Genomic DNA, 13763 nt, shown 5'->3' with positions numbered 1-13763 from the left:
TGCCCTGGCTGAGATCAACTAAATGCAGCACGGCCCACAACCAAATCTGGATCATGGTCTGTATGGTTTGACCACATGTTTGATAAACACACTGAGCCTTTCGGGGTCATCCTTCAACACAGTTCTTTTTAAAAGGATACAGTGAAGCTGATAATGATTCAATTGTCACAGTGGAATTATAGTTTCTTTCATTAATAAAGTGTAGATTTGTGAAGAATCTATTCGGTTGAAGTTTATTAAATCTAGGTTTCAAATGCTATGATTTTGTCCCCTTTGGTGTAGAATCCCAGGAGCCCTGATTAAAGCTCAGCCTGCATGCTATAATCAAGTCTCATTCCAGCATTGCTATTGTTTGCATTGTGTGTAGAAGTAGTACACTATTTAACACCAGCTTCATATTTACCCAGGGATTTTGACTCGTTGTCGAGGTTGTAACTTATAAATTGGTATAATACATTGGACTATTTCTAAATAGCTCACCTTGTGGTTGTTGTTGGCCTGTCCTGAAGATCTTGCTTCAGTGGTGTTACTGTTTACAGAAGTAAACCTATGTATTTCTGATGCTAAAATCTTGGCTTTCCAAGTTCTAGATTTGACTTTGACCAGAATTTGTGGCTGTTTCAAACTGAATTTGTTAGAAACCAGGAATTAGGTTTGATCACATTTTGAGCTAGATTATCCAAGCGACATCGTCACTGTTTCATATGTTTGAGGCACAGATGACCACATGAATAATATAATCCATTTCTATTTAATCAGTTTTCAAGATGTTGGTCAAGTCTCAACAGAGAAACAGTCAACTTACATTCATTGTGGATATTAAGGGCATTTGATGCTTATAATAACCTCAAGATTCATGAAAAATTAAATTATTTGTTGAATCGAAGGGTTTAATTACCAACAGATACAAGTTCAGAATTGAAAATTTAAGGTGGAAAGTTGGACAGAACCTTATTTGGATATGGAATAAGTTACCAGGGAACCAGTATTGAAGTTTATAAATCTGTATATGAAGTAGTTGGTGGCTGAGGTTGTTCTATCAAAAAGTGGTAAATCCTATAACTTTTTTCTGGTTTTCCTATGTACTTAAACACTGACAAACACTTGCCCTCAAAACTAGGCGAACTTAGGTTTTTGCACCTGTTTTGGTGACATTGCTTCCTAAAATCTTAACTACAGTATAAACAAGGTAATTGGTGTTCCTTAAGAGGAATTACCACAGATTAATTTTTTTTTTCAAAAGTGTCCGTGATGAATATAAAGCTGAAAATTGGCACCACTAAAAAGGTGCCTGTGGCAAATATTTGCAACAAGGTTACCAAGCTAGGAGCTGAATAAACTCCTGCTTTGTGTGATGCATTTGCCACAGGATCGTTCCTTCACTAAAATATGTTGACACTTAACATTTCAGAAAAATTTTCCATTTAGTTAGCCTTTAATACCTCCCAAGAAAGCCATTGAGTATCAGTGATTTTGCTGCTTTTCTGCAAGAGCAAACTACTAAAAATAATGTCAGTGGCATTGATTTTAATTTTCTAATCCCTATAAATAATTTACAGCACTAACATGAAATCTTTTGATATTTGCCTAATTTTTGTGCTTTAGATTTTAATGAAAGATAAGTAAAAATATTGTTTCTATTTGGAGAACAGTTTCGGTTCCCCTGTTGAACATCTACTGTCTGGTCGCCTGTTGACTATAATAACGCAGTAATGAATAAATGCACAGGATAATAATTGGTACACATGATACCACCAAGCAAGTGCAAAAGTTGTCATTTTTTGTGTCACCGGAGCCCCATGACATCTGCAGATGCCTTGGTCAGAAATTGAACAGTGACTTTCTTTCAAACTTAAAATTCCTGTGCAGAATTATAAGGCTTGATTGAAGGGCATTTTGTCTCGGATGCAAAATTACAATTATGTAATTCAAGTTAAATGAACATTAGGCAATAAAGTGAGACAGTATGTTGCTTTTTGTTTGCTATAAATTGGATGTTGGGGTGTTGGTACCTATCTACAATTTAGCAGATGGCAACTCTTTAAGCAGTCTTTATTTTTTTTACCTCTGGAACAATGCTATAAGTGAAAGTATAACCTTTCTATAGGTCATACATTTAGTATTAAACATTAAACTCTGCCACCCTTGCAGCAAACAACAGGAATAATTTTTTTATTTGTTTGTGGGATGTGGGCGTCACTGGCTAGGCCTGCATTTATTGCCCATCTCTAATAGTCCTTGAGAAGGTGGTCGTGAGATCCCTTCTTGAACTGCTGCAGTCTTCGGGGTGTAGGTATACCAACAGTGCCGTTAGGGTATTGTTGCTGTTGCTCAGCTCTGAGAAGGAACCATCGTTTCTCTCTAGGTTTGTCACAAATGGACTTTCCCTTTCCCATTGACTCTGTACGCGCAGACCCAAGAGTTCACCATGATTTATTTATCCTTGTCGTGCACTTGAGAGGTACAGAATGGTTCCTCACAAGAAAGAGGGACAGTCAAAGTGCCAATAGTCCTGAAATACACCTATTGCCTGGTTCCGGAGTGAGTTCTGTAGAGGGCTGTTAACATTCCGTGGCCGATGGATTTGTTAGAGATCTGTGCTAAATTAACAATCACTACCAAGAAGGCTGCTGCGGAATCTAAAATTGAAAACTGTCTCAACATTTCTTACTGAGGGATAAGAGGTTTGATCTACATTTCTAATTGCTACCCAGTAACCCCTGCTGGAAAACTCAAGGAGTAGGTTAAGGAGAGGAACTTCGCTGTGCTCCATAATAGCCTGGCATTGAGTATAGCAAGCTAACTCGTAAAGAATGACCACTTGGTAAAATGCTGCAGGGTTTGGAGCACCTGTGGAGTCATATCCCAGCATTAGTCACCATCTTCAGGAGAGAAGTGAGGCAGGGGGAGTAGTGTTGGCATACTGTCTGTTCTTTACTTGATCTTCTATTCGGAATAACTTAATTGGATTTTTGAACTGTGCTTCATGTGCTCATCTCACTACGTATGTTTGGTATGTTAAATATAGGTGGCTATAAATAAGGTACAAACAAGCAGTTGTCAATGTAGCTGTACATGAAATACAAGAGTGGAATTAATTATTTAGACTTAATGAATCATTTAAAATTTTTACTGAATTTACATGTCATAAATCTGTGAAACTAATATACTGGAATGACTCCTCTTTCATTATCTGTTCTTCCATCCCCCAAAAAGAACAGTTTGGCATTTCGCATCCAAAATTTTTCAACTAAAAATATTTGGAAGCTGGCATTGATATGATTTGAGAGTTTAAAAAAATAATCAGCTTCCAATATTATTCTGACGAGTCAGTTGATTTACAAAGTAAGCCAAGCTCGGACTGTTTAATTGTTAGTCTGATTGTAGAGAAAGTTTGTTCTTTCTGCTTAATTACTTTGAAGCTGAACAGTCTTACATTATCTAATATTTCATGGTAAGCAAGCTAAGTTGAGGAAAAAAATTAGAACAAATTTATCTTGTGTGATGACTTCAGGGATTAGCCAAATACTTAGAGAACTGCCTGGCCTGAGAGACAGATGTTTCTGTGGACTTGTGCCATTTTTTTAGTTCATTTGTTTTCTCCCCCACCGCGTTGGCAGTGTTGTGAGCAGACCTGTATGAGATGACTTAATTCTTGGGGAAATGGCATACAATATCAATATCCAAAACTGGTTTTATTGTTCTGTTGCCCAATGTAGGAACTGTAACAAAAGGGATGCCACTTATGATTCAAGTAAACTTGTTAAAAGGAATTTTAAACCTTTATTTAGATAGCAAAGTTTCATGCATTAGCTATCTAGTTACATGCACTAGTGACTATTTTGATAAGGTTGACTATACATTTGCCTTTTGTGACTGTTTACCGCATGCATTGGTGATTTGTATATCTAGCTTTACTTCTACTCTTTTTGTCCTGAGGTTGTGGGATTGTCTTGATTCTGACTGTTTGCTTGCTGCTCTGGGTGACCTACTGAGTGTGTTTTGAGTAGTGTAGCAAGTTTTCCCAATGCTGGTTGCACTTGCAGCCTCATGAAGCCAAAAGTTAATCCAGTTAATTACATTAGTAGAGTTATTTTCAATTCAGTCTAAAAAAGACAGATTATTCCCCAAAATGTTAGTGTGCATAAGGAAGAATGGGCAAAATGTATTCATTGCTGGCTCCTAACTGGCATTAGAACCTTTGTTACATTTTTTTCTGCAACTTCAGATTTAGAACAGTTAGATGCCTTGTTTGATCACTCACTTGCAGCAGTTTTACTTCTTTGTCCAGCTTGTTGGTAATGGGAATGAAGGCTATCCTTGAATTGACTAATTTTTTTTTTAGAATACATGTAATTGGAAGAAACCTCTCATTTGGTTTCATTAGCTACATCTAATCTTGGTCCAAAAATAACATTAGTTGAATCAAACATGTCAAGATAACAAATCTGATACCTTCAATCCTCTGACTTTGTTTTCAGATCTCATACATGTGCTAAGTTTACCAAATACTATTTGATTTTGATCAACTGAAATATGTACTTTTGAGAATAACAGCATGCAAAGAGAATTTAAATCTCTTAACTGCATAAGTTTGAAGGTCTTTTTGTCCTGATTCGTGCCATTTCTGAATCTACCAGTCTCAAACACTGTCTTACTGAAAATATACTGGCGATAATAAAATGGCCAAATAGGGATGGCAAATTTTTTGACAACTTCCTAATGCAAATAAAAATCTTTTGCTAGATACATTTTGCTGTAATGGTCCAGGTTGCATTCCTAAACAGGGCATTACAAACAAAAGCCTTTGTGATGGTAATAATTGGTTATTTCACTGTCATCCGTTTTAAAATTTACATATCTGGGATAAGCGCTGAATGCTGATTATTGAAAACAATTCCTCATTGTATAACCTGGTATGCAGAATTAATAACAGTTATTTTTTGTGGTAAATTGTGCTATAAACAAAGATTCTGTGATGCGGTTATATCTGTGACATCCCTATTAAAAGGTTGGCTACTACAGTATAATTTCTGTACATTCATCGATTGGAACAAAATGGCATGACTGGCAGTTTTCTTCTCGAATTTAAAAAAAAATTGAAAATAAGCCAAAAAAAAGATAAAATATACCTGATGCCGATCTATCTACCTCAACTAATATTTATTAATAAATGCAGCATATGGCACACCTGTGCTGTCACTTGTCCAATGTGACACTAGCACATTGTCATTGGCTACTGATTAGTTCTAACCACTTATTTTTCCCTTTTTAGCTTAAAAAAAAACCCAGAAAAAATTTAAGTTGGAGAGTTGTTTGCAAGGTAATCAATAGGGTGTAGACGATGAGAAATTTCTTTGTATTGCTGTTACAATTTGTGGCTATTTACCAGAATATTTAGTATTTCTGTTCTAGTCTCTTTTGTTTTAACAAATATCCTTTTGTCACCTGACTATCAGGGAAGCGTGGTTGAGGCTGGCCCTGACCTGTTGTCATGACACCAACATCCTAGGTGGGGGCTATACAGGAAGCTGCTGTTGGAGTTATATGGTAAGACAATTTCTGTGCCAAGTTTTCCCAACCTACATAGTAGTATGTTTTGGCATCTCATCTGGAAATAGACCTGGGAATTAGAGTCTGAATTAACATAGTGAGCATTTCAAATTTTTTTTAAAAAGTCATAACTATTTTAAAAATAACGTGGCCCTCATTTTCTGTAGTTTCCTGGAACACTACACTATTTAATTAAGGAAGCTTACTTCACTGAATAATATGGAAAATTATTCTAAAGATTGAATTTTGATTTGGACCCTTTTTAAATGGTCTTTTGAAACAAGATTGGAACTACATGTGAACTGTATTTCTGTTTGTGGAGTACTTTCGATTATGGATGGATTTTGTGCATCTGTTCCTCAAGACAAATATTTGTGGTCCAAGATAAGGATTGGCGAAATCCAGAACCTTAATTCCAAAAACTGAACACAGCCTTCACATAGTTATGGACCATGTGAGTGATTAAAAGACTAAAATATCATTTAGGGGCTGAATATTATCCATGTACCTGGAGTTTTGACTTGGGATTAGAACTTTGAAATCATTCTTTTCTATCATATATCCTAGGCATTCCTGTTTATCATTAAGTAATCATATATCTGGTTGATGTACTGTGCAGATTTCAGTGGAAATCAGTAACACATGGTGTAGTTCATTCATATTGGAAGATTTGATCTAATTGCTGGAGTTTTACAGATCAGTCGCCTGAAGTTAATGTTTTTTTATGTATATCTTTGCCCAAATGTAGCATGTTTTGACTGAAGGTTCTCTTGTTTGGTTTTTACCAAGTTTTGCTGATAAATTCCAATGTTTTAAAATGATTCTTAAGCAATTCTCAACTACAAAAAATGCACAGACTTGCCAATCTCTACCACCTAACATGCTGAGAATCTTAAAGCTTATTTCTGCAGGCTATATTTAGTCCGTTTATGCAGACTATTTTTAGCTCATTTGTGTAACCACATTAAAATAAAATGTGGACAATATATTAACCTGGAGAAAAAGATTAAATTTAAACAGATCTGTTGATTTAACATTTTAAAAGTACAAAGATTTGCCAGGTTGATGAGCAGTTTTTGAATTTTCCTTAAAATATATATCCAACAAACTAGATAAACCAGATATTTGAAGTGGGAAGGTTCCATATATATCGCAATATTGAGTTTCACTTTCCCTAAAAGTTGGACAACAGCATTCCATTTGTACAATTACAGTGCATTGTTCAATAACTGTTAAATTATGGCTTTATCCTGTGCATAATCTGCAACAAAATTATTTTGGTGGTACAGAACTTGAATATTGCTGAAAATAGAGACATGTTGAAATTTTTCGGCTTGCACTCATCAGGACAATCCGCAAGAATACCAATGTAAGGGGAAACAACAACTTTATACTGTATGAGAAGAGAGTGCTGATTGGTTGGCAAGTGAACTGTGGTAAAGGTGTTACCATGGAGAATGCACCAGTTTACGGTGAATGACAGTTAACTGCCAAGCTTTGTTTGAAATTTAAACCAGGCAGCTTGACTGGTCCAGGCACTTTCCTGAGGAATGAGCCAGCAAATGGCTGTCACTTATTTTTTTTTAGCTCAAAAAAGGCGCAATGTTTGTTCATGTTCTTTCTGTTTGCAAAGAACAGGGCTCTATGTATTAATATATGTAGCTTCCAGTACACGCAAATGTACCCTACTGGCAATCTGAAGTTACATATATTAATACACAGGTTTTTTGCAGACAGAACAAGTACACACATCGCGCTTGTTTCAGCTCAATAAAATAAGTGACAGCCATTCGCTGCTTCATTTCTCAGGGCAGTGCTTTGACGAGACTCAAGCTGCCTGGTTTAAATTTCCATCAAAGCTTGGTAGTTAACTGTCAATCACCGTAAACTGTTGCATTCTCCATGGCAATGCCTCTACCAGAGTTCACTTGCCAACCAATCAGCATTCTCTTCTCATATAATGTAAAGTTGTTGTTTTCCCTTACATTCGTATTCTTGCGGATTGTCCTGATGAGTGCAAGACAAAACGCTTCGGCATGTCTCTATTTTCAGCAATACTCAATTATTTAATGAGAAAGGGATTGGGAGGGGAAATACACACAAGAAATTTTCTGAACCATGCTTGAGAGCTCATTTTTTGTACTTGCATAAAAAAATTTCCTTAATAGTTTTGACTTTTTAAAAAGAAAGTATATATACACCTAAATCACCATGTAGGGAACTTCAAAGTTGGTGCGAATGTTCAAAGTTAGATCACATGACCAGCCACTACAGAATATTTGTTTTAAAATGGAGTTTTCAAAAACAAAACTTGCATTATAAAGTCTATTCAGTGGATATCTACTATACTCATTGTGCACCATGTAATTGTCTTTAATTTGACTTGTAATTTGAATTCTTAAAGCTAGCTCCCAATTAAGTGAATATTCCCATTCCAGTTTAATGTAAAATAAGGCATGTGTATTTTGTTAAGCCTAATCCATAATCTTGCACTGTATATAGAGATTGTGCTAAGGAAATGATCAGCATACAAAACCATAGTTTGTAGCTATGATTTGATTTGTTTTTTTAAAAATAAAGTACAATTGCTGTGTTGCATAATCAGTTCCATGCCGTTTCCCCGAAATAAAACACTCAAACTTGAACAGGCATGTCCTTCCCAGAAGTAACATCGCTACAAACAATTGATTGTGAGAACTTTCCTGCCTTTCGCATTCAAGTTTTACAATTTCATGATTGTGTTGAAAATGAGAAGTGTAAGAATCACAAACCTTCCATTAAACAGTTTTATGGAGGTCATAGACCAAGTGACAAATGATCTGCCTACATTTGACTTGTGAAATTATATGTATTCTGCATCCCTGACAGCCAATCCTCCAGAGATAAATTGCATTTGATTCAAAATGTAACCACAGCAGTAATACAATGAAGGTGAAAGTCCTTCTGAACTGAATTTCCTGGTTTGCCAAAAACAAAGATGAACAATTGGTTGTAAATAGTGGCTGTGGTGTTTCTGGGTAAATGGCAGTGACTGCAGGGGGTATATTTGTGGATTATAATTAATATTTTTGTTTTGTTTAACATGCACAAATGTGGAAGATAGAAGGCCACTCAGGTGAGGATTATTTGTGTAATATTAAGGTAATTGCTGCACTTGGAAGCTACAGTCAGGCTGCAATGAATGCCCCTTTGTTTTTACCATTTGCAGTTCACAAGCAAACAATTACATGACAAGATACACAGCAGACTATGCATGTCATATACAGAGTTGGTCTGTATATTTTGCTGACATTTTTTTGTAAAGCTGTGGAGCTACGTATCTGCTAAAGTAAAGAAATTCAATTTTTTCTACTTCCTACCATATGACACATTCAGTTCCTGTAACTTCATGAGGGGATCATCAAATGATAATAGCATTGATTCGAAATGAAAAGTGGTGTGTGCCCGCAAGTGCTTCTAACAGTTCAATTTTTTTTGGTCAAGGACCAGAGAGAATTAACAGCATGCCGAGTCAAATTTTCATTTTCTTTCTCAATCTGCATTACGAGTAAGATCAGGCCATACTTTGGAGCCTCGCTGTTTTGGTGTCATTATGTTAGGCATTATGGCCAAGATTAACAAATGAATTAGTTCTGTTCATTGCAGAATAATCTCCTGAAATTGAAGGAAGACAAAAGTGAAAACTTAATTGTGGAACAAATATTAATTTGGAGTTTATATGGAACAAAGAAGCTTCAACAGAACATTGTTTTTTGAGTTGGGGATATATATTTTGTGCAGTTTTGTAAAGTTCAGTGGAAAGACTTCTAAGAAACAAAATATTGCTAAAAGTGGAATGAAATGGATGAAATCAGTCATTGACCAGCTATACTTTGACATTGATTTTTTTTTACTATTCAGGTGTATTTGTTTTGATCGTAATAGACGCAGTGTTCATGAAAATGCCTTGTGATCAAAACATTTTCTCCAAATACTCTACTTAAAATTTTAATGTTAAAAATCAGTCAAGTAGTTGAATTCTCTGTCTAGAATCACTTACTGAAGAATACCTCTCCTCCATACGAAAAATCATTCATCTCGTGGCTGGCTCAAAATGCTCACGTTCAAAAAAACATAATGTTGAATCCTTGGTTTTAAAAATAAACTTTTCCTTTTCTAATTAGGGTTTAGAGTAAAAACTGAAAATCTGAGGGATCTTTGTGTTCCATTTTTTGTGCTACTCTGAAAAATGTGTGAAATCCACAGAGCTAGCTGCTTTATTTGTAGCAAAACTTCCCAGCCAGTGTTGTAATTGCATACATAAAACCATGCTCTACTATGCTTATAAAGCTCTATTACTGTAGCAATTGATCAGATTTTGTTTCAATAAACTGGTTATATCTGGCATGTTTAAGCAGATTCTGCATTGCCTCCTGTTGCCATAGAGTGGATGCAGTTCTTTGGAGCTTAATGGGTAAGTTTTACACCCTCTGGTTACCTTTTGTGAATGTATTGGTCACTGGTAATTAATTACATAAATTATGGACTCTTCGAGGACATGTTGCTGTTGGGACCAATAAACAAATTTAATTTTCCTCCCCCTGACAAATTTTAATTCCGTATTTGTTCACTCTGCTAAAGATGGTGATTTATTTTGGGGAAAATTGCTGGCACCCCTGTTGCTACCTCATCTACGTGATCATTCTTAATATGTGAGCGTAGACAATATTGGCAGGCTGCAGGATTGAGGCAGGATATCCAGGCCAAGTTTGTTCTTCTCTCTCCTGTGGTATCCAACAAAGGTTTCCAGATAGTTATCCAGTCAATTTATTTTCTTTCTCTAGTAGCTGAAAATGCTGAAGTCAGTGATGGCATTCCCATCATTACTCTGACTAACATCAGCAAACTCTGCACCGATTGGCATTCAGACCTGTGAATTACCTTTCTGCATGCACTATGCACTACATTTACCTACATCAGGGAACCTACAGGTCACTTTTTGATAATTGTACTCATTTGAAATTAAGTTTAAATGGTTGGTCGTTTGCATTGCAGATGAACTGGATTGTGTGCGTTTATATTGACAAAAATGTACTGTTTCTCTCTCACAGCACCAAACAGTGTGAACAAGGTGACTAGATACATACATGAGCATTGTTTACCACTGCAGTAGATACCTGTGTAAGTACATAGTGTACTTGTTGTTTGGCTGGAAATTCTCATCCACCTTGATGGTACTTTTAGCTGTAGATTTCTAAAAGTCATTTTCTTTCCTCCTGTTTCTGGTTAGATTTGGTATGCTCAGCTTAAGATTGCAGTCACTGGGCTTGAAAAGTCAGGTGGAATCATAGAACAGTATATCACAGAAGGAGACCACTCAGCTCATCAAGTCTTTCGAAGAGCAATCCAATTAACATTGTCCTGCTCTTTCCCTCCCTGTATCCCTGCAATTTTTTTTCTCCTTCAACTATTTATCCAGTTCCCTTTTGAAGGCTACTATTGAATCTGTTTGCACCATCCTATCCTACCTTTTCTAAACGAATGTCCGTAATCCTGAAACTGGCAGCACAGCCTACCCCAAGGATGTTGACACCAGTTTCTGTCACCCAGCTGCTTCCTCGGTTGAGATCGGCTATAAACTAGGAATTGAACATGGAACTGTTTTGGCTTACAGTGTATAGTGCTGTACCCACTAGAATTATAGAATCTTATAGCACAGAAGGTGATCATTTGGCCCATTGAGCTATTCAGTTAGTCCTACTCGCTTGTTTCTTCAAAGCCCTTTTCAAGTATATATCCAGTTCCTTTTTGAAAGTTACCATTGAATCTGCTTCCACAGTCTTTTCAAACTCTGCATTCCAGATCATCATAATTTTCTGCATAAAAATATTTCTCCTTTTTTTAGCCTCTAGGCTTGTACAACATGATTTGATAGTCCAATAGGATAGCCTTATTTGACAGCCATATGGCTCCTTATACCATATTGATATATCTGAATAATCCAATGTCAATCCCCTTGGTTATGATTCTCAAATACCATTTTCTAATGAAAAATAGCTGGCTTGGACTGTTGCAGAGCTGTAACACAATGAAGGTGATTAACTTCTTAAATTATCACTGTAGGGTTTGAGTGGCTTTCACATCAACTGACCCATAATAATGAATGGTTTGCAGCTCATGATTCCGTTCAGTTATTTCTAATGTGTTGAGCAGCATATTTTCTGATTGAAAACTTAAATTCAGCATTACTTAGCTGTAGTCCCAGAGGTCAGTGGTGTCAAATGACTGGAATTATGCGGCAGCCTTTTCTGTGAGAAAGATGAGATCCAAGCAAAGAATAGAGTTCCACATAGTTGGAAAAGGCCAAGGATGGTGGACAGATATGCTGTTAAGTCGAGGAATGAAGATCGACTGCCAGTGACCCTTCATTTAAAAAGTTTCAATGTTTTTCTTGAGGACTTGATGAATTTTGCTGATCTATCATATGTACAACCAACTTTAATGCAAGTATTTCCCATATCCTGTTGTTTTTGCAGCACTGGAAAGTTATATATAAAATTATTCTCATGCCTGATCTGTTGCATCTAAACTAGGCTCTGCTGTACTGCTCCCATCTTGCTGAGTGGAAATCTGACCCAAGAAGTAAACCATTTTCACCACAGGATGGCAGTCTGCATTCATCAGCTCTGTCGTCTTAAAAGAAGTGGACCATTATAAATGTTCTGTTTAGATAGGGGTTTATGTGAGTGGCTTTTAAAATTTAAGAGCTTGGTGGGTAGCTCTGAAGATGCAATCTCATTCCAACAGAAGTTCCCTTTTATATATGTTAGGTATACTTTATTGTTGAGATGTTTACTACAATCCAAGTTGACAATCATCTGATTAATTGAAGAATTTCTCCTTTTTTGTCTTGGTGTAGGCAAAAGAGCATACTCATTTTCAGGGTTAGACAGCTGAGATCAGTCTTGCTGGATACAGAAAATTACTTGTAGAAAATTCACAGCATATGTGTGAGAATGAATCAGAATATTTGCCAGTGCCTAATGTTTAGTGCCAGTGCCTTTAAGCACTTACTCTTTGTACTGTTCTCAATAAAATTTTAATATGCTGCTACAGTTTTACTGTGTTTCATTTTGTACAATGTGATCAGTAACATTATGGGTGAGTGTTTTTTTTTCTGTTGGCTCTGGCTTTGAGTTCTGCTATTGGTTATATATTTCTGTGACACCTAGACAGGAGCAGTGGATCATAGAATCATAGGTTACAACACAGAAGGAGGCCATTTGGCCCATTAAGTTCATGCTGGTACTCTGCAAGAACGATTTAGTCTGTCCTTGCTTTTCCTGTACCACTGCAATTTTTGGATCTTTGTGCCAGTGATTTTTCTCCTTCTGGCATTAATACTCAAGATTATTACTGGCTGGGGAAATGAGAAATCTTGATGGTAGTAGCAGCTTGTTTCCATGTGATGGGGTTATTCGAAGTGAAGGAAGCCAAGGAGAACTTGATCTTCAAGTTACACTCAAAGGCAACTTTATAAAGATGGAGGGGAAAACAGGTTGAATTACTATTGAAGAAATAAAGGAATAACAGTAGATTGCCAGCATCTCAAAAGACGTTAACATTCACCTGTCTTTTTTCAGATTTGCACTATTTTTTGCATCTCATAATTGGCAATGTTTTCTCTGCTGATGGCAAATGACCATAATCATTGCAGCAACACATTTAATTTTCCCATCAGTGAGAATGTTTCCTGAAAGGTTGTAGATTTGCTGCAAGCAGAACAGAACAGAAAATTGAAATATTGCACTTTTTAATAAAAAAGGAATCATGTTAATTGGCAACTGCCCAACTGAAAAGATGCTGTTAAGCACCAAACTAGTTCCTTTATCAAAACCAGACTTAAAACCATTTCAACAGTATGTTACATGAGCTGTTTGGTGTGTAACCATATGGAAAACTTCACCCTCCCCCACACCAATTTATACCATAGATTTGTGCTCAAAGGTAGCAGAAAAATGCTTATTGCACCTGGTATTCCCAGGCACCCTTGCAGTTTAGTGAGCGTAAGGGTAGTGGGAACTGGGAGTTAGGATTCAGGAGCAAGGGGGAAGGTGGCAGAGAATGCAGTCAAGCCCATGGAGCTTGGGGTTGAAGAGGAGGCTTGGGACACCCCAAAGAGTGGAACTGGTGCCAAGTTCCAGCAGCAGATGGAGCCTCGGATCAAGATT

At 36.6% G+C, this 13763-nt stretch overlaps 1 protein-coding gene across 9 annotated transcripts in view; it reads left to right on the top strand.

Annotated features, from left to right (window-relative positions):
* The window catches only part of LOC137347288 (heterogeneous nuclear ribonucleoprotein R), a 35341-nt gene extending 22699 nt beyond the window's left edge, over nt 1-12642 (top strand). For 2 of the 9 annotated variants that reach the window (XM_068011671.1, XM_068011663.1), the window contains exons 12-15: nt 5460-5550; nt 8657-10006; nt 10644-10713; nt 12126-12642. In XM_068011671.1, the coding sequence (XP_067867772.1) occupies nt 5460-5473 (14 nt within the window). In that variant the 3' untranslated portion in view covers nt 5474-5550; nt 8657-10006; nt 10644-10713; nt 12126-12642. Of the gene's footprint in view, nt 1-5459; nt 5551-8652; nt 10007-10643; nt 10714-12125 lie in introns of all 9 variants that reach the window. The other 7 variants (XM_068011667.1, XM_068011666.1, XM_068011668.1 and 4 more) reach the window with 7 other exon arrangements.
* Nucleotides 12643-13763: the final 1121 nt, after the last annotated feature.

Source organism: Heterodontus francisci, chromosome 31 (genome assembly GCF_036365525.1).
Source record: "Heterodontus francisci isolate sHetFra1 chromosome 31, sHetFra1.hap1, whole genome shotgun sequence".
Taxonomy (NCBI): Eukaryota; Metazoa; Chordata; class Chondrichthyes; order Heterodontiformes; family Heterodontidae; genus Heterodontus; species Heterodontus francisci.
The sequence above is the reverse complement of the archived record's forward strand: the minus strand, read 5'-3'. Positions and strand labels throughout refer to the sequence as shown.